The following is a 21,860-nucleotide window of genomic DNA, read 5'->3' as shown; positions in this document are numbered from 1 at the left end:
CCAGACTTGGTTTTAGTTTCTTTAAGCCCTGATCCTTTTTTAAAAAAAAAATCTTATCTTTAGACCTGGTCTACTTTAGTTTGCACTTATTCCTGGCATCTGTCCTTCTGTGTTATCAACTGAAATCCTGCAGTATTATTGACCCTGAATTCCAATTTTCACCTCCTGATACTATGAACCTCCAGATACTATGTGTACCTTCTTAGCCCTTAAGCACCAATATTTGCTTGTAGTTGTAGCCTCCTGCTTAATTATCAGCAAATATTCCAAGTGCAAATGCCAGTCTGAGTACGGGACACACCTCTCTGTGGTTCCTTTCCTCTGAGGTCTTGGTCCTAAAAGTCTTGCTACCCTGATAGCCGAGTGCTACAGTTATTTTTGGTTTTTTGTCTGTTGATTTTTTGTCTTTCTCTCCCTGCCAGACTGCTATAATCTCTGATCCAATGCCTTCTGTGTCTGCAACTAGCCTTCCTACCTACAAATCAACAAATACCCCAAGGGAAACAGTAGAGTCTGCTGGACTCCTGTCAAAGCCTTTCTCTTCTCTTCAGGATCTTGGCTGCTCAAGTCCTGGATGTCCTGGTTGCTCTCTGATGTCTTTGAATTACTCCTTCTATATTTTATTCTGCTCTGTGAATATTCTTCATGGAACCTTTAGTCTGATATAAACTAGGTCATCATAGTCAGAGTGGAAGTTGGAACTGAGATTACATAGCTTAAAAGAAGGAAACCACCACATTGGGAACCAGGTCAGCATGTTACTGTCTTCTGCTCTTTGAGATGCTGTTTTGGGTAAGAGGAAGCAGACATGTTTCTTGCAGCTTCACAAGAAGATGCAACATGCTGAATGCAAGTTATAGGGAGATAGATGTCAGCTGTGCAGACTAGTCTCATGAATATCAGGCATCTCCTCTGGAAGACTCTGCCTGAAGAGACAGTAAACTTACTGATACTGGAGAGGCTCAGAGGGGGCTAACAACACCTAGATGTTGCTTTTGAAAAGATCCAATCATCAGATTGTAGAAGGAACTTAATCAGTGGTAATCAATCTGTGCATTCTTACATTCTTAGATTTTTAAAAATATGGATGTCTGAGTTATCTCAAAGATATAATGAAGCAAAATATAGAATCCTGCATCTGCATTTTTAACAAGCTCCCCAGGTTACCTACAATTGGAGTACAGGAGTCACACTAAACAAATATCTCCTGCTGTACCTTCTAAATGAGACTTTGATTCCAACATCCACAAGGGAAGCTGGAGAGAAACTACCTGTTTCCCAGCTGTGGGGTTGTCACTGGAGACATAGAGGGGGACACGTCCTTTTTCTCCCTTTTCCCGTGAGGTTCCCTTCTCCCACAAAGCAGGACTCAGCTAGCTTGGTCCTGTTGGAATGACAGACCCATGAAGTCTAGTCACATTGTGGGTTTGCACGCTTGTGTGGGCTCGCCGGGAACCTAACCTCTATTTATAACATAGTTTCTATGGGAAAAAATATGTTCCCAGTTCCAACAACTGCCTTTCAAAAATATGCTAGAGCACAACCTGTCAGTAATTGGGACGATCTATATAAAGTTATTCTCTCAGAAACTTTTAACATCTCATGATAAACTTGATCTCAGAGAATGAGTAATTACTCAACTTTCAGTGTCAGCTTTACAGTGGAAGAAATTCTGCCCTGAAGTGTTGGAGGCCTGCTTTAAAAACAACTATAACTTTTTCTCAGACAATTGGGAGAGTGTTTCTTCCTGCTGTCATTGTTTTGCCCAAGGGAGATTGGTGCTGGCTTCACTTGGGATGATGATGAATAGCCTGGGATATAATGTGGTAGTGATAACGTCTTCAGCTCAGTGTTTGCAAAGACTGAGAATGAGGTCACCTTTCAGAGCTTAACTGCACCTGTGTCCTGTTCCAAGGACTCTACTCACAGAAATGAGGTAAACAGTCATATTTCCAGTGTTCTCCACCTATCTCCTGCCCCTAAACCTCTGGAAGGAGAACATTTTGTGAGACAGAGAAGATAGGGGTTTGCAGGTGGTACATGTAAAATATATTGTGGTGGCGGGGGGCGGGGAGGGACTTATGTTGGCCCAAAAGCAAACTAAATAATCAATATGAGCTTGGTCCCCCTCATGTCCTCACAAGAAAGAAACAAAGAAATAAAATAAATTATATCAAAGAAGCTTAAAATCTACACTGATTACCTCCTGGTGAGACTCCATGGAGAATGTTCACCTCAGGACTGGACCCCTGCCTTTAAGAGGGTTGTAGAAACTTCGAAGCATGTGTCTGTGGCATGCTCTGGATGGGGAGGAGGTCTCGATAGGTCATTTGAATCTTATCATTGGGTTGAAGGAACAGCACTCAAAAGACAGACACCACAGCCCTCGGATGCCTGTGTGCGTCAGAGAAAGCTCACAGGAGCAAAATCCAGGAGAGAAGTCAAAGGGGCCTTTCCTTTTATGCATAAAGCAATTAATTAGAGAAATACACATTTAAGTAATTTTTTAGTGCTTTTAAAGTAGACAGTTGCTGCAGCAGCAACCAGAAATAGATCCAAATCACATTTAGAAATCAAAGAAAACACAGCCAAATACTAAAAGACGGAAAGATAACCAGGATGCCTTCAAACAAAACAATTAAAGGTATGACTATCAGCGCAGCAATAGGGTTTAAAGAAGAAATGCACCTATGGAATAAAAATTGACCATCGGTATTTGAAAGAAGCTCACTCTACTCATTAATCAGAAAAATAACAAATTAAAATTAAGAGGAGACATACTTTTTACTTTTCTTAACAAATTAATAATTTTAAAAAGTAAAATACCTATTGTCAAGGTTCCAGGGACATAAGTACATTCAATACACAGGGGAATTTTAACTTTTCATATTTGGGGAGAATAACATGGCCCCTTATATGTATGAGTAGTATTTAAGTTTTTTACACCCTTTGCCTCAGCAATTATACCTCTGGGAATTTATCCTGAAAAAGTAATCATCAGTGTGTGTTCAGAAATTGTAGTTACGGGGGTACTTTCTGCAGTCCTATAACAAGAAAATATTAAAAATAACCTAAATGTCCAATAATTGGAAATGAAGTAAAGGCAGGACATTGATGCTAAAGGCAGGACATCGGCACACTATAGGGTGGCTGTGTGCTCTCAGCCAGCTGGGCTCACTCTTGAGTCTTCAGGGCATCCATGGCTTGTGGCTATAGCCAAGTTGAACAACCCTCTGCTATTAATAGCACCAGCTGGCACTTGTCGGGTACCTAGCATGTCCTAGACACTGGGCTGTGTGCTTTGCATGCATCATCTTATTGAACCTCACTGCACCACCTAGCACAGACTCCAAGACCAGGCAGATAGGGCCCTGCCCCAGGTCACAGCAAACCACAGAGCTGGGGCTAGAGGGCAGATCTCCCAAATGCTGTGGCTTTACCTCTGTGCTCCTTCCTCTGTTGCTAAGAGGTACCTTCTAGATCACTTCATTTTTCATCTGGAAAACATGAGACTTAGAAAGGGTCTCACCCAGTCTTGCTTTGGGTTCTGGTGCTAACTAAGTGATCAAGACAGATAGCATCCCTGATACCCAGGGAGCATAATCCCCAAGAGACAGGGTTGGAAAAAGAGAAAATCAGCTAGTAAACAGGGAAAAAGGAAAATACAGGATGTAAAGAATATCATAGAAAATATAAGACTGGTAAATAGTGCCTGGGTGAAGCGGGGTTAGAAAGGGTGGGTCAGGGAAGACATCCATGAGAAGTGATAAGTGTTGACATTTGAATGTCAAGAATACATTGCAAGGAGCCTGGGGTGGGGGGGCAGTTTTCTGGCCAGGGAAACAACTAGTGCAAATGCCCTGAGGTACAAAGAAATTTGGTGCAATTGAAGGACACAAAAGGATGAGAAATGATGAGAAAGAGCCTCAGAATGGACCTTTTCTTTTTTTTTTTAACCTTTTTTTTAAGATTTCTTTATTTATACAAGAATCGGGGTACAGGCCAGATGTGCGGGAGGGTGAGAGGATCCACCAGAGACAGAGCGGGGAACAGAACAGGCAGACTGATGAAATACACTGCTGAGGGGAGCAACGGGTGAGACAGGAGAGGTCTGCTGCACCATGTGGGACCCTCACTATCTGGCTGAGATCGAACCGGCACTGCAGAGGCTGCGGACAGCTTCACAGTGCTGCACTCAACTGCCTGTGCCACCAGGGAGGCCCAGAATGGACCGATTCTTGCTCCCGCAGGAGAAGTGACATGGACAGGGGGGTGAGTGCAGAAAGCCAGCCTGGACCGCAGCATGCACAGGTGGAGGGTGAGATAACTGTGAGAATGGGACTGCAGACAGCGCCGGTTGCCTTGAAGAACCTTGATTTGATGTGTTTCTGCCGCACATTGTAAGCGATGAGGAAAATGTGATGGCTGAACAAAATGCTTTTCTAAGGAAAACTGTAAACAGGGATAAAACCTGAGCCATCCTGTAAGGACCAAAATTTTTAAAAAGCAGGTAGATCTGTTGCTGGGACACCCTTCATATTTGTTTAGGCAGAATTCATGGCCTGCGGGGTCCCCAGTTTAAAGAACTGGTTGTCCCCTGGCATGAGCGTGAGCCCCACTCTACTAAGGCCCTGAACCAAGTACAAGAGACCCAACTGGAAGTGCAGCCACTGGTGTACCCAGCCTTCCACGGCTCAGCCCGCCCAGCCTCCCTTGGGTGCTAGATCTTGCTCCAAGCAATGGGATGATTTTCAAGATGAAATTGTGTCTTCCAAAGTTGTAGATAAGAAAAGTAGCAAAGGGGGAATGGGATCAGTCTAGCTACACACACAGACACACACAGACACACACACACACACACACACACACACAAGCTTTGTGACCTTAGGCAAGTCTAGGACCTCTCTGCACCTCTGGCTGGCATGTATGAATGACAGCCTCAAAGAGCCTTCCTGGTATAAACTGACAAGGAGTTGTTGGTTGGTATGTGTGATTTGTCCCCAAGGAGAGTTTTCAAAGCTAAACCATGGGTTCCGCTGGCATTGCTGGCAGAGTTGTTCAGCAGTGACTGGAGGAAAGGCCCATGGAGGGGCTGAGAGTAGTGGATTCCCCTGGGGTGGCAGTCATTTGGATGGCCAAGCCCCAGGGACTGGAGTAAAAAGGGCGGTTTCATTACTTTGTGGCCATAATCAGAATGTTAATCTCACCAATGAAATTCTTTTATGAAATTCAGCTCAATGGAAGAAAAAATTACTTTTTTAATGCCGAGTTATTCACAGAACCTGCTATAGTATGGAGGATGACAGAGGAAGTGACACAAAGTAGCAGCAGAACAGCTCCAATACCTGGGCAGATGGGACCTGCTCTAAGCCCCACATACCAAGAAGTCCTCACTCAGACCCCTCAGAGCTCAAAATCCACAGGGCCACAGGCACATGCCCACTTGGAGCCTATACCCGCTCCCCTTCTAGATGGTGACCTGAATTCCTTGCCCAAATGGCTGGAGCCACTTCCAAGAGGGTGGGGGACCTCATTCCTGGGTCAGCCTTCTTGGGCAGGGGGTCACACCTCTGGGGTGGCCAAGGGGCTACTGAAACTGGGAGAGGGAGGACCTGTGGACTGAGCTGGGCTATAGGCTGCAGAACGGAGCTGGGAAAGGGAGAGTGTGGGTCACAGCATGGCCAGCGCCCCCTGTGCTGTTGTGTCCAGCCAGATACTCTGAAGAGCCCCAGAATTCTGTATTCACTCAACCTTCCAGATCACTGGGAAGTAGTGTTTATTATGATGGGGAAATAGAAAGCACTTATTGAACAGTTTGTTTGCTTATCTGTAAGTTAATTATTTAGACAGAGGATATGGGGGCTCCCACTAACCCCAGGCACTGCAAATATCCGGTGGGAGTCTGGTTAGGGTACATTATTCCTTCACCCTAGCCTTGTCAGATAGCCAGATTCAAATCTCAGTCCTGCCACTCATTAGCTATGTGGCCCCAGGCAAGTCAAATTCCCTAACTCAGTTTCCTCATCTGTAAAATGGAAACAATAATAGTATTCCCCCCACCATGTGAGGTTGTTGTGAGGATAACATACCTAGAGCCTAGCACCATGCCTGGCACATAGTAGGCACTGGAGAATGTCAGCTCTTGGCGCTGTGACAATGCCCTGCTTGCTATAACTTTGTGCCCTTTAACCCCATGTTTTCCAGACTCCGCAGCAGTATGAGAGAGAATACAACAACAAGCGGTCAGGCGTGGGACCCAGCAAATTCCACGGCTACGCCTATGATGGCATCTGGGTCATCGCCAAGACCCTACAGAGGGCCATGGAGACACTGCATGCCAGCAGCCGGCACCAGCGGATCCAGGACTTCAACTACACAGACCACACGCTGGGCAGGATCATCCTCAACGCCATGAACGAGACCAACTTCTTTGGGGTCACGGTCAGTCTTACATCCCCCAGCTCCATTTTGCTCAATGCCCTTTAGCGGCATACAAGGCAAGAGGGACTGTCTCTCTATTTCTGGGATTGTTGAATAAATTCTTGTGACTGTAGAACTGCAGGGCTGCTGAGATAAGGGGCGGGAGCAGGATGCTCTCTGGCACTTTGGGAAAATGCCTCTTAATAGCTCAGGGATGAGAACGGGCCTTGGGCTGATGGCACACAGAGTAGGGAAATTCACCCCGTGGTGGGGTGGGGTGGACCAGAGGTGCTCTGGCCCCAAAGTCAAGTTCAAACACTAAGTCTTCACTTTCAAATTGCCTTCTCCAAAATACAAAGTTTTCATTCCCAAGATGGAAATAATGCCTACCTTGTGAGGCAATTTAAAAAATTAGCCACGATAAGCAAAAAAAAATGCTATCTATGAAGTTGTTCAACAAGCTCCTTGCTCTGTCTGAGTCTCAAAATTCTCATCTGGAAGAGGGGTGATAATATTTGCCTTTCATAGAAGCTGGGAAAATCGGCAATGATAATAATAGCTAAAATTTCCTGAGTGATTATATTGTTCTAGATTCTGTGCTAAAATAAGCCCTTTGTGTAAGTCCCAGTAATGCATGTCCAATGCTGGGCACATAGTAGGTGCTCAATAGATGCTGTAATTGTTGTTGTTAATACTGGTCTTATCCATATGCCCTCCACAGAAAGTAGGTGCTGTTATTATCCCTATGAAAGGTGAGGAGTCTGGAGCTTGGAGCTTTTAGGGACTCCAGCCATTCAGTGGTAGAGCCAGGATTTGAACCTGGATCTGACTCTTCATTGCTGCATTATACCACATTTGGCAATGGACATAAGTGGTAGTTATTTATGTCTCATAATGATCTATTTGTCACTTGACTCTGTTCCCAAAAAATGTGGAAAACGTGTCTGAAGAATAAGCTGAATAAGTACTCTCCTGTGAACTCACTTGTAGAATCGGTCTGTGTTGGGGTGTGAAGAGATCAGATGTTGACTGGTACATTTCTTAAATGCTTATATTCCATCATGTGTGTGCTCTGGGTGGCATTCTGGGTCTGGGAGGTCAGGGCCCGTGCAGGTACTGCAAGTGCAGACATACGGTTTGGATTTCATTGGTGGAGAAGGTGGACTCCTATTCTGGAGCCCAGGGTCCAGATACAGAGGCAAGGCCTAGACCAAAATGAGAGATGGACATGACAGAAGGTTTAAAAAAAAGAAAAAGGTGCTCATACCACAAGAGACTGTGATCTTTTGTGAAAGCGTCAGGGAAGGTGTTTTGAAAGAGGCAGCCTTTGTGCTATGCTGTAGACAGGGAGAGGAGATAAGGAAGAAGCGTGTGCTTGGATGTGGAGGGTGGGGGGACAATTACTTTGTCAGGAATATTGGAAAGGAGGGTGATGAGGCTGGAAAGGTACGTCAGGTCCCAATTCTAAAAGGACACTTGATGGAGATGGCCTTTTTCTTACGTGCCCAGGATTCTCCAAGTGCGCCTGGTGAGGTAGCACCAGCCCTCTGTGAGCTGGTTAGGCATGCACACTCCTTTCACACCACCTAGACGCCCTGGATTCCAACCTCTGAACTGGGGTCCAGCCACCTGAGGTTGAACAGCCCCTCCAGGTGACTCCGAAGAATGCTAGAGTTTTGAACCATGGGAGTTTGCTAACAACAAAGTGGACCTTGGATTTCCAAGGTCCCTGAGGAGAGCCAGCCTCGGCCTGCAGGTCTGGGCATCCGTTCCCACAGTGGAGATGTAACAGTTCTCTGGTTCTGGGCAGACTCTGTGTCGACAGCACAGCCTATTATCAGACCTGAAACTTGAACAGCTCAGACCAGTGGTTTTAAAAAATTGCTGTTTTATCCTCAGATCCTCTTGTTACCAAATCTCACATGGTGCCCAGTGCATAACACAGAGTAAAGAGGAGCTTTGTGCTTGAATGCAAGAGGAACCCAGACCTTGCCAGCCCAGGAACCCCTTCCCAGACCCCCCCCCCCCATTCAGCCTACCTGATGCAGCCCAGAGACCTCTCCTGCAAGGCTCCCCAGCACCCCAGGCACTGAGAAGTCCTTTCTCTTTGAGAGACAGAGAAGATTTTCCTGGTCCCAAGGGTAGCATTGGCACAAAGTGGCTTCAGAACATGGGTACATGGGTACATGGGTGCATTTATCAGGATCATCTTTTCCCCCTTTATTTCTTATTTAATCTGAGTTGAAAAGACTGGCTAGAGAGCTACAGAATCTAGGAAGCATTCTGCCCTCTCTCTCTCGCCCTAGAACTCAGCATTTTGCCTGGATATGTGATACGTCTTAGTTGGAGAGAATTTATAACCACTTCCAGTGCTCCCTTTCATCTAAGCCGAATAATGTATAATTCCCACTTGATGAGCAATTAGACAAGACTGCCTGAAACGCATTACAGGACTTGATGATGAGTTTCTTTTTAATGAAAAATTCCTTGACACACGCTTCTGCTCTGGTTTGTGACTCATAATTTGGCAAATGTCAGAACTGAAAACAGTTTTAAACATCCTCAAATTCAACCCCCCTTGTATTATAGGTGAGAATCTGAGGTCCAGGAAGGGTGCTTTCAAAATCAGAAGGAAAGACCATTGGTCAGGGCCAGGCTAGGATTGGTTGTACACCACCCCCAGCCCTCTGTGCTATCTACCTCTTCTTTGTGCAAGTTCCCCTTTAGTGGAGGAAGAGATTGCAACAGTGAAACAGTTCTTTACTCCCCCCCCCCACCTCTATCTCATTTGTCACACATTAATTTGTGCTTGTCACTGGATTGCAGACAGGTTTTGTTAAAATTGTCTTCTGATCACAGAAAAAAGGACACCTTCTGACAAAATAAAAAGTGTCCTTGTGGTCGAAGGAGACCACAGAAGGCCAAGTTCAGCCGTAAATAAAGAGCCAGAAAGGAAAGGAACAAGGGAGGTGGAAATAAATGGAAGCCTTTTCTATTTGCTGGAGGTTTTCATTATACTGCACACACGGCATCCATTTTTCCAGTCTCAGGCAGACACTTTATTCTAGGTCACCCTCATTCACCATGTTTACTATACAGAAAATCGTTTAAACACATTAAATTAATTATATCCGTGACTCGATTTCAATTGATTCAGTGTGCACACTCTCGGCTGGGAGCTGGGCCTGAGGCTCTGGGTAGGCGTGTAGAAGGAGCGATTTCTTCCTTGCATCCCAGCCTGAGAACCCAGCTTAGCCTGGGGCCCAGCTCTGGCTGAGCTTCCTAGGAGCTCTTCTCCCAGCTATCCTTCTCAGGGAACACCCAGAAATGGGATTCTGTGTTCCTGCCCGCACACAGATGGCCTGGGGCTCTGGCCCACCTCTGATTCCCTACGATCCTGCTTGATCCTCAGCCTGGTTATTACCTCTCTAGGGTGTGCAAATAGCAGTGTGCTTTCCTACCTGGAATCCCCTCTACTGCCAGACAAACCAGAAATTCAGGCTGGAATTAGCTATTTAGATCTCAAAAGCTGGATTGTTTCAGGCAATGATTCCTAAACTTCTATATGCATGACAATTGCCCAAAGAGTTAGTTTTCTTTAAAATTCAGATTTCCCAGCCCTGCCAGCAGAACTGCTGATCACTGAATCAGAAGTTTACTAGCTTTGCTTCAGGGGCAAAGGATTCATATTACTAACAAGCTGTCTGGGTGAGGCTCCCTTAAGAGCCTTGAGACCCCCTGGGGCTCCTGCAGATATGTGTGTGTGCACACCTAGGCAGCGTGCACACAGAGGCAGCATGCACACATGTACGCACACTTTTTAAAATTTTAAACCTGCCAGAGATGTATTTGTTCTCAACTCATTCGCTACTTTACTAGCCCCTGGGCCGGGAGCTGGAAGCAAGAGAGGAATGAGTTTGCTGCTTCCTCAGAGCTCCAGCCCAGCAGAGTGATAGCCAGTAGGGGAGTATTTGCAGGGCACTCTAAAAGGTCTGGCCTTGGCAACAGCATTCTGTTTAGGAATGAAAACCAAAGGGCTATCCTCTATTCCACAGTTCTGTTAGCAAAACCCTACATGCAGATAATTGCAAGGTGCTGTGTGAGTTCTAATCCTGGGCCAGACACTTGGAGGAGGATTCAGTGCCAGGCGTCCCCATTGCTGCTGTTATAGGGCAGCGCCGATATTGAACGGGTTCCTGGCTGTGGGTCCTCACCCACAGGCTTAAAAGGGACTTATTAATACTCCACTACAGACACACACACAAAAGGTTAATAAAAGGTTTATTTACAAGGGAAAAGGAAATAAGGAAAATGTACAACTCAGGGAGAAAATAGGGAAATAAAGTCTTTAATGCGTCCTACCCGATCCGCCGACCTGGAAACCCAAAGGCACTCTCAGAGATGGCCGATGCTGCGAGCTGGCAAGGAGCCAAAACAGGAGATCCCCCAAAGCCCCCGTGTCTGCCTTTATATCAACCTTGCTGCTTAACCCCACCCTCAGGTCCCAGCCACCTTCCCTTTGGTGGTGATGGGATTTGGAGTTCCTAGTGTCTTTGGCTTTGGCCTGGGGTGGGGGTGGAGTCCACAAAGCCTGTATGGAATTGTTAGGGGGAAAAGGATGTCCCAAAGCAAATTCCATATAGGCTTTGTGGACTCCACCCCCACCCCAGGTCAAAGCCAAAGACACTGGGAACTCCAAATCCCATCACCACCAAAGGGAAGGTGACTGGGACCTGAGGGTGGGGTTAAGCAGCCAGGTGGATATAAAAGGCAGACATGTGGGCTTTGGGGGACCCATTTTTGGCTCTCCACCAGCTTGCAGTGTCCGGCCAGCTCTGAGAGTGACTTTGGGTTTTCCAGGTCGTCGGATCGGGTAGGACGCATTAAAGACTTTATTTCCCTATTTTCTCCCTGAGTTGTACATTTTTCTTATTTCCTTTCCTCTTGTAAATAAACTTTTTATTAACCTTTTTGTGTGTGTCTGTAGTAAAGTATTCATAAGTCTCTTTAAAGCGCGCGGGTGAGGACCCACAGCCAGGAACCCTTTTAATATCGGGGTTTCTCTATAACAGCTTGGCGCCCCACGTTGGGTGCCAAATCTGTTATAGGACAGGGAGAGGGGCAGCCCAAACCCCGCAAACCTGCCTATTGTAAATGGGTTTTGCCATCCGCCGCATCAACACAAAACATATGAGACTTTAATGGGAAGGAACTTTAATACAATTTGGAAACAATACAGGAAAGGCAAAGAATTTAGTTTCTAAATCAAGCACCCAAAGTTACCCATCCCCTCGTGGGTAAAACTCCATCCAAATGGGATCAGCCCAAAACAAGGCCCCAAAGCCTGCCACAAGTCTAAAGCATCTTCCAGTGGGGACCCACAGAAAAGGGTCAAAAACAACCAGACAAGCCCAAAAGGAAAAGAGCAAAATCAATATCAAGATAAAAGCTGCCATTGTCACCTCCCCACGGGTCTCACCCACATCTGTGTCACCCAGTCCACGACCAAAAAGACAAGCTGTTTCTTCACGTGTCTCTAGGCTCCATGCGCCTCCTCCAGGTCTCCTGGCTCCACCCTGCTCCTTCCTTCCTCAGTCTCTTGTGCAGCTTCTCCTCTTCCTGCTCAGCTCCACCCTCCCTTGGGTGGGGCAGGGAACCTCCCCCTTTCCTGGGGACCACCCTGTTACAGAATTAGCTTTAGGACATTCTTTTCCCCCTAACACTGGCACTCGTTGCCCTGTATCACAACTTAGGGTCTCCCCCAATTAGGCTTTCCTACCAAAGATGCACTAAATTCATTGACAGGAACAGGCTTGTCTCCATAATCCTTCTACACACAGTTGAGAACGTGCGCTAAGCATCCAGCTGAGAATCAAAGCCTTAATTTTCCGTGAGTGATCACTTAAAATTTCTTCCCAATTTTCAGTCTCTTAAAACAAGGATGATGTTTCTGTTCTCAAAGTGGACAAGTCCTGTGGGTATGTCAGATTAACATACAATGGCTCCATCAGCAAACAACCCCCTTTGGTGAAGGTTTTTTTCTAATTTGTCTTTTAAAATGACACCATAGGGCCTCCCTGGTGGGGCAAGGGGTTAAGCACAGGGCTATGAAGCTATTCACAGCCTCTGCAGCACGAGTTCCATCCCCAGTGGGCCAGGTAGCTCCCCACATGGCGCAGCATACCTATCCTATCTCACCTGCTGCTCCCCTCAGCAGTGTATTTCAGTAAATCCGCCTGTTCTGTTCCTCACTCTGTCTCAGGTGAATCCTCTTGTCCCCCGCACCTCTGGCCTACTCCCCAGTTCTTGTATGCATAAATAAATAAATCTTTAAAATAAAATAAAATGATACCATATTTCACTTGTGGCGCCTGTGACAGAGGCCAAGTTAATAAAATGTAATCCATGTAATATTTTCCCCTGAAAGTTACTGAGTATCCCAGATTGGGGCTATGAGCACCAAAAGCACTGGCCATAGAGAATTTGAGAGAAGTTTCTGAAGAATATTTTTGATAGTGATAAGAGGGCCCATTCTTGCTAGACTTTCCTGTGGCTGCCTCCCCATGCCCCCCGGAACCTAAGGTAGAAGTGATCACAGCAGCAGAGAGCAAGTTTCCCCCTGTAGTGGACCTGTTCTTCCTCCTCCCCCCAGCCTCTCTCTCTCTCTCTCTCTCTTAACTAGCTGTGGGTCTGGACATCTCAATTTAACATCTGCCAGGAACAGCAGGCAGACTGGGGGTCAGGCAGGTCACCTCTGATTGTGATTATCTCCTAATTGATCTGACCAAGAAGGTGAGGAAGAAGAGCAGATGGCCATTTGCCATTTCTTGATCTGTTTGCTTCTGCTTCTGTTACTGGTGAAAGGAAATCCAGCCCTTACCTGTATGCCCTCAGCTTACAATTTTTATGCACAATTAAAAAAATAACAATCTCCTCTTTTCCTCCCTCTGCCAACATGTTATCTGAAAAGAGGGCATCAAAGAGTAAACTCAATTTGGTTGGAATTTCACGTATTCCGGGAATTGGAACCAGGTAGCTAGAGGTAGCCACCCTCCATTTATTTCACACCCACTGTTGCCTTGACCTGCTGTGACCTTGCAGTTGATTTTTTTCATCCAAATAGAACAAGTTACACACACACACCCCTCATTAGTGTTGGCCCATCTCTCCTGCATGGCTGATCTTTTGAGCCCAGGTCTTAATCTCCCAACAGAAGCTCACCTTCCGGCTTCCCACCTGCCTTCTGTTTGTGTCTTATTGTATTTGCTATCATTGTTTACCCTATAGATTTGTATTAGATTGAACTTGAATGAGACAAGAAACAGAACACTAGGAACTTGACCAGTGGTGGAGAAAACTCTACTTTTCAAAGAACAGAGCTTAGGTGGGTCTAACCAAGCAATATTCAAACTCAAGTCCAGCAAATAATCATACTTCCCAAGTGCCAATCTATTTCACATATATTATTTTATTTTATTTTATTTTCTCAACAATAAACCTATTAACTTGTATTAAGGGTCAGCATTTTTTATTAAAGATTTATTTATTTATGCAAACAAAAACTCAGGTACAGTGGGTGAGGGGATGGATTCACCAGAGACAGAGTGGGGAGCAGAACAGGCAGAACTACTGAAATACAAGGCTGAAGGGAGCAGCGGGCAAGACAGAAGAGGTCTGCTGCGCCATGTGGGTAGCTCCCTGGCCGGCCAGGGGTCAAACTCGTGCTGCAGAGGCTGTGGATAGCCTCACAGTGCTGTGCTTAACCCCTTGTGCCACCAGGGAGCCCCCGACAGTCAGTGTTTAATGCCAAAAGAGAACTGAGTAATAAGTCCTGGAGCAGGAACACGTTCAAGTTTGCTACCTGCTGCCATTCACTCCAGGGAGTTGACAAGTGCCCTAAAAGTAGGCTTCTGCTTGTAGACCTCCCTGCTACTCCTCCCAGTGGTCTAGCTCAGTGCTGCACATTCCAGCACCCCTAAGAATTGCCACCCAGCATTATTCATAATAGCTAACTGCAGCAGATACTATTGGTGCCCAGGCCACTCTCCTACCTCCCATTTAGGGAGTTGGTTAGTTTGCCCACCCCTCAGCCGTGCAGGTGCCGCTGTTAATGGCTCACACAGTGGGCAGGTGGGGCTTCCTGGCCTGGAGGGGCCTGGACTTACACCCCACCCCAGCGGTCGGCAGTGGTGACTGGTAAGTATGATGCCCACTAGCACCTTTCACCCTCCAGAGCTCCCTGTGGGATTCAGCAGGGGGGGCCTCACCTGAAACCACATTGGAACATGGTCTCCTCCCTTTTCCTCTTTCCCTACAAGTTTCTCCTGAGAACAAGTTCTTCATAAATCATTTGCACATGATGCCCTGCCCTAGGCTCTGCTTCTGGGGAACCTAATCACATAAGATATCTGTGTGTCTTTATGGAAACTTAAGCATTTTCAAAAGAGAATTTTTAACATAATTCAGATATCTATGCATTAAGATTAGCACCAACTTTCCCCCACACCAGGTTGCATTTTCTCTCACCCTCGTTGCATTCTCCCTGCACCTTTGCCCATTACCATCAGCCCTTGGGAAAGCCTTATTTGTCTCTTGCAGTGACTTAGCAGTTTTCAGATTTGCAGGGACCACTGCTTTTCATCCCTGTGGTCCCCTCGGTACTTCACCTAGCTCTTATACCTGGTGGTAGCTTGTAAACACTGGTAACATTGAGTTTATTTAATTTGGTTGAATCCACACCTGATTGAGAAATCATTCACACTCTCCTACTGCTGCCTCCCAGGCTTCTAGAAACTAAAAAGACACTTTCAACTCAATAAATAATTAGAAATGACAACACAAGCAATAACAGGATCTATAGATCTGTATCTGCTAATAGTGATTTCAAATTCTTGCTGTGATAGCAAGCAATCAATATTGCACCCAGGTTGTGAAATTCTCCCCAGAGTGAGTGTGTGTGTGTGCGTGTGTGTGTGCGTGAGAGAGAGAGAGAGAGAGAGAGAGAAAGTTGGGCTGGGGGGCACTTGCTACTCCCTTACAGAGACAGGAGAGAAGCCCACCTTGTTCTGGCCCCTACTCACTCCTGTCAGCTTCTCTCTGGGGCTCCAATCTCACGGCCTGAAATTGAGGTGGAGTTGCCGATGGGCCCTCTGTGACTTGAAACTGTCAGGAGCGTTTCTTAGCGGTAATTGCTGGTAATAAACAACAACTCTAATAATAATAATCCTTGCTGTGTAGCCACCCTGTGTACAGAATGCATTTATAGTCTCTACCTCCTTCGTTCCTCCAAGCAATTATATTTGTTCACGTAGTGCTAATAATAGCTATCAAATAATGAGCTCCTACTGTATCCCAGGCAGCTTTGAGGCACTTCCAAGAGGGAATTGAATGTGATGCTCAGAACAGCCACCTGGTGGGGGATGTCTGACTTCAAGTGCCTGGAAAGCTGCTCCCTGCAGCTTGGCCCCTCACCTGTGTCAGGTCTCTGCCCATAAGTCACTTCCTCACTGAGATGACCTAACACCTTGCTTAAGCTGACTCTCTACCATCCTCTTTAAAACTGCAGCTCACACCCCCTTCATTCTTCACAACAGTTATTTACTCCCATTGAACTCATTCCCTACTTTGTTTTCTGCTGAATCACTAAGACCTGGAACCAGCTGCCTGGGACATAGTGGGTACCTGATAAATACTTAATGATGGATGGTTTAAATAATTGATGATCATGTCATAAGTTAAACAGATTGAGGAGAGATAAATAATTTACTCCACATCATACAGGTAGCGAGTGACAGTTTATTCAAGGCTGTGTAATCTGGCTGCCTCAAAAGGCAATGTTCTTAGCCATTCGGGTATTCTGTTCATTTAGGCAGCACTCCCAGCAGCCTCTGAAAGCCAGACCTGAGCCAAGCAGGAGGAGTAAGAAGGTTTGCCCCCAAAGAACTGCTGTCCACACGACCATGTGAGATGTGGGAGGGAGAGAAGGAACCACTCTCCCCAAATTAATCATGGAATGTTCTGGTCCCCCCCGCCACCTTCACTGGGTTTTTCATGTGTCCATCTAATTCTTCCTACTGGACAGTGAGCCTGTGGGCCCCTTGACTGGGGCCCCAGATTCTTTCTGTACCACTGTAGCCTTGTCTAATACTGATTTTCAGTGCATGAAATGTGTTTGTTGATGAATGAATGAGAAAATTGTAACTCAGCAAGGCAAAGTCACTGTGTGTTACTGGCGAACCTAGTTCAGCACTGTATCCTAGATCTTCTGATGCTAAATGCAAGAGTCTCCAACTCGTATGTTCTCAGTGCTATGTGGCTGCTTCCCTCCTTTCTCACGCTCCCCCCCCCCCCCCCCGTTTACTTAAACACAATTACAAATCATTGCAGATAATGTACAGCACTGGGAGGAAACCTACTCCTTCTGCTGTCAGATAAATTTGAAAGATCAAAATAATGTGGTTTAGCAATTTGTCTGAATTGATGTCTAGCCTTCCAAAGCCTGCAAGTTTGACTTCCTCAAGTCAGAAAAAAAGATGTTTCCTTCTGAAAGGCAGTGTGGGGAGTGTATCATCTTCTAAGAGCTCAACAGAAACCCGTGTACAGACTCTGTCCAGCTCCCTGAGAAAAACGGGCAAGGAATGAGCCAGAGGTGTGGTGGCTGTGGTGACAATTACTGTAATTATGAATGTCACGATAACAGGAATGGCTAACATTTTTGAGTGCTCACTGGCACTGTGCTAAGCTATTAAATGTATTCTCTCATTTAATCCTCATAATAACCTGTTACGGGTTGAATTGTGTTCCCCCCAACATCCACATTTGAACTCCTCATCCAAAGTACCTCACGTGACCTCATTTGGAAATAGGGTGGTTACAGATGTGATTGTTTGAGATGAGGGCATACTGGAGAAGAGTAATCTAGAAAAACTAGTCTTAACTCATGGAGACAGACAAGCACACAGGGAGGCGGCCCTGGGAGGGTGAGGGCAGAGAGCGGGAGATGCTCCTACAAGCCGATGAATGCCCACAACTACCAACAAACTACCAAAAGTTGAGAGACTTAGAACTGACTGTGCCTCACAGCCCTCGGAGAAACCAACCCTGCCAACATCTTGATCTTAGACTTGTAGCCTCCAGAACTGTGAGACAGTTAATTGTTTAAGCCACCCTGTTGGTGCTGTTTTGTTGTGGCAGCCCTAGCAAGCTAACAGATGGAGATTGCTATTATCACATTCTGCAGGAAAGAAAACTGCAAGGTTAAATAACTCACCCAAGGTCACAAAGGTCATAAGTGAGGAATTGGGTTTGGACCCAGCAGTCTACCTTGAGCCTCATGTTCAAGCATTACCCTTCAAGCACGCCTCCATTAGGCAAAAGAACCCCACCCAAAGGACAGAGCTGAAAGATACCAAGGAAACCACTATGCCCAGCACACCACTTTCTATGTGGGGAAGTGGTGGTCCTTGTTGTGTTAGCACACAACCAAGGAGTATCCAAGGACCCCAAATTGTTAAGGGGTACATGCTCTAAAAGGATCTGATCACCACCACATACAAAGGCAAAGGAAGAAGACTCTTCATGTGAAAATTTTTCAATAGACTTGGTGTGCATAGAGAGAAGAAAGAATTTCAAATAATATTTTCCCAGTAAAACTCCAAAAATTACCCATCCCCTTGTGGGAGCAGTGGATGAAAGAGCAGAGGTCTGCTGTGCCATATGTGGGTTAGCTCCCTGGCCGGGGATCAAACTCAAGCCACAGCAGTGATAGCTTGAGACTTAACATGAAGGCCACCAGGAAGGCCTTAACTGCCCATTTGGAGCCACCCTTTTTAAGCTATTATTTATTATGGGAGAGCTGATTGCAGTCATTTATTTTTTTGTATAAATTTTGTATTTTGAAAATATCTTTTAAAGATTTGATGCCATGTTTTGCTAATTAATTTCAGAGGGGATTGATAGTATTTACAAATGACCTCTAGCCAAGCAGTGATTGGCCCCGCAACAGTTTGCTTGACTTTTCATACAGAAACCTAGCCAGGTACATTTTTTAAGTGGGGAGGTTATAAATAGTGAACAGACCTTTTTAGGTCAATCATATTGTTATTCCCACCATGCAGGAAAATACTTAGTAGACCTAGTTCCCATATGGAAAACAGGCCTGAAGAGGTCAGATACCCCTTGGTGTGTGTCAGATACCCCCTGCTGAGGTCAGATACCCCTTGGTGTGTGTCAAGGTGTGTTAGCCTATGAGCTCACCAAATAGGAAGGACATCCTTTAAGATCAGGGAGGACAGCTGACATACATTTCACCTGATAAGACACAGGGCTCCAAGCACTGAGTACCGAGGTACATCAATGCCACCTGTGTGTTCATGCCAAGGGTTCCGTACTCACTGCACTGCGACCCTCTGCACCTGCCTGCTGAGGGTGCAAGGAGGAGGGAATCCAGGAAGGTGCATTTCCTCATAGGATGCAGCAACATTCTTAGAAGAATACAAGCTTCCTAGAATTTTGCTTAAACCAGTAATTAGCAAGTCAAGTCCAGGAAGCTGGTCAGGGCATTGTACATTGTGGCAGAGGGGCTTCTGCATATGGAAGGTGGTAGGGGAGTGCACTTGGGAAATGCACCATAAGGAAGTGACAGCAGAAGTTCTGGGCAAAAGGGAGATGGCTCATTGACAGCCCAGCTCATCCTAGGACAGTTCTGCAGCCCAGAGGACCCTCAGAGATACCCCAAATGCAACATCCTGACTCTGTGTCTTCTCACCAGCTGGTTGCCAGATATGGCTAAGCCTTGAGAAGGTGTGTGCTGGGTAAGGCAGTTACCCTTGATGGGCTGACTAGAACCCTTAGCATCCAAAATTCCCAGGGCACAGGGTACTTGAGCCATAAAGAAGACTTGGGCAGTCCCCTCTACAGGTAACAAGGCTCACCTTAATGAGTTGTGGGGATTAACAAGGTTCACCCACATAGAGAGCCTGGAATATTAGTGCTGAGTCAGTGCGAGCATGGTGAGGAAGGGGACTTAGGATACAAGCTGCACCCAGTCCTCCTGCCCCTGATACCTGTAATGAGCTGCCCAGGAGTGACTGGGGTAGTGGATCCCAAGGTTACCGCTTCAGTTGCCATCTTGCAGCTCCAGTCATTGTTGGTAATTCACATGCTCATGTTCATCGGCATACAAGCAGCCACATGCACAGGTGTGGGACACACACACAACCCTGACTACATGAGTTTTGGGTGTGCACATTCATTGTATAGATAGCTATTTATCAGTCTAGTCCACTGATTTTTAAACTTGTTTTCCCAAAGACATTTTACATAGAAGGACAATATCACTGTGCCTCATTTACATTTATATTAACATTAACATTACATTTAACATGACTTTGTAAAAATTTGCTCCTTGGAAGACTTTTTTCAACCCTCTCTTTTTATTTAAAAATTAGCAAGCAGGGCCTCCCTGGTGGCACAGCGGGTTGAGCACCACACTGTGAAGCTGTCCACAGCCTCTGCAGGGCCGGTTCGATCCCGGCAGGCCCGCGAGGGTCCCACATGGCGTTGCAGACCTCTCCTGTCGTGCCCGCTGCTCCCCTCAGCAGTGTATTTCCTCAGTCTGCCTGTTCTGTTCCCTGCTTTGTCTTCTCTGGTGAATCCTCTCACCCTCCCGCACATCTGGCCTGTACCCCAGTTCTTGTATAAATAAATAAATAAATCTTTAAAAACAATAAATAAAAATTGGCAAGCAAGTTTCTGCAGTAGCACAGAGGAAGAAAAGCCTTAATGGGAGCCTGGACCATGCCTTGGGGTCATCTACCCTAGTCAGGCAGGCCTGTGGGGGGGCAAAGGACAGCCCTGGGGGGTGCAAGGGCTGCCCTGATGGTCTCTCAGAGGCGAGAGCAGTAGCCAGACCTCTACTCCTAACTTGAACAGTTGTGTTTCTTTTTAATGTATACTATAAAAATATAACTAACATTTAAGGTGGCAAGATAGGTTTCTTTTTCCTTTCTTTTTTTTTTTTTGAAAGGCAGATATTTCATAAAGAAAAGCACAGATGGTACGTGGAAGCTGCAGAAATCATGCAGGTGGCCTGTCTGATGGCAGTTTCAGAAACAGTGACCCTCTTATTGCTTTGTCTTTTCTCTATCTTGAAAGGCACTGTGCCCATCCTCTTAAAAGGTTACGAAATGAATCACAAGAGTGGGAAAGTGAGTGAGAGAGATTGGCCAACAGCAGAATGCTGGTTTCTTGCGCAGCTCACATAGTTGCCAAAGCAGCAAACAGTATTGCAGTATGTACAGGGGCGCTATTGGGGGGCTAATAGTCTTTGTTTAATGCCCTTTTGCTGCATCCTGTTGAATTTCTAGTAGTAAAAAATAGTTTAGCCAGGAGGTGGGTGTCAGACAAGACATCAAACCACTTTGGGGAGGCCTTCAAAACTCTGCCTGGAACCCAAGCAGCATGATGGGGAAATGCTAGCATTAGTCCCTGGTGTGCATCATTTTGACTGCCATGAGGTTGGCTAGATTGGCTACAGTGCCTCATACTACCCACTCCTTGAGAGTGGGGTCTACCTGAGACACACCTTTCTGTTCTCAGTTGCCAGTACATAGTCTGGTCTGTATGTGAGTCTCAACCGATGGTAAATGAGCAAATATATCAAAGGTATTTTTATAATCACCCCTATCCACAATCTCTTCAACATCTCCTCAGGGCTTTACAGATAGGTAGATAGAGACATAGGGGAGACTGACTGATGGGCTGGATGGTGGGTGGGTGGATGGGGGAAAGAGTAGGGGTTGAGTAGATTGTTGGATGACTGAGTGGATGGGGGCATGGGTGTGTGGTTGTATAGGTAAGTGACTGGAGATGGATGATAGAGGGATGAATGGAAGAGAATATGGATAGGTGGGTGGAGATATGTATAGGTAGGTGGATTGATGAATTGAGAGATAGGTGGATGGTAGATGGCAAGTGGGTGACATGACAAAGATGAATGAGTGGATGGATTGGTGGGTGGAAGGTGGATGTGGAGTGAGTGAGTGAACAGCAGGCCTAGAAGAGGTAATTGCAATTCATATGTGTCTGCTTCATTCTAATCAAAGCACATTTTCCTGAGATCATGAGAGGTGATGGCCCTGGTGTCCTGACTCCTTTTCTATACAATCCTGACCTCTAGAAAGTGTTTGCTGCATTTTCTGAAGTGAGGCCCCATCTTGTTATCTGACTCATGGAAGTGCATGTTTCATCTTGTGCCTTTATTCTTCACTCACACTTCACCCTTTCAGGGATCAGGCCTCATTAAAATCTGTCCTCTACCCAGTTCCTCTTTGAGGAAGTTCCTTGTTAGGGCATTTCTGCTGTGAAATGTATCACACCAACCCATGTGAGCACCAACCTGAATGCTAAAGACTGTTATTAGCAGATTTAGCCTAGAGATG

The 21,860-nt window shown here is 46.0% G+C and overlaps 1 protein-coding gene across 1 annotated transcript in view; it reads left to right on the top strand.

Moving 5' to 3' along the window:
- Positions 1 to 21,860, top strand: part of GABBR2 (gamma-aminobutyric acid type B receptor subunit 2) — a gene marked incomplete at both ends in the record, with an annotated part of 333,143 nt that overhangs the window by 196,587 nt on the left and 114,696 nt on the right. The window contains one exon of the mRNA XM_084237329.1: positions 6,205 to 6,441. Within this exon, the coding sequence (XP_084093455.1) occupies positions 6,205 to 6,441 (237 nt within the window). The remainder of the gene's footprint in view (positions 1 to 6,204; positions 6,442 to 21,860) is intronic.

Source organism: Talpa europaea (assembly GCF_964194135.1).
Source record: "Talpa europaea genome assembly, chromosome: 7".
Taxonomy (NCBI): domain Eukaryota; kingdom Metazoa; phylum Chordata; class Mammalia; order Eulipotyphla; family Talpidae; genus Talpa; species Talpa europaea.
Note: the sequence above shows the minus strand (reverse complement) of the source record. Positions and strands in the feature narration are given on the sequence as shown.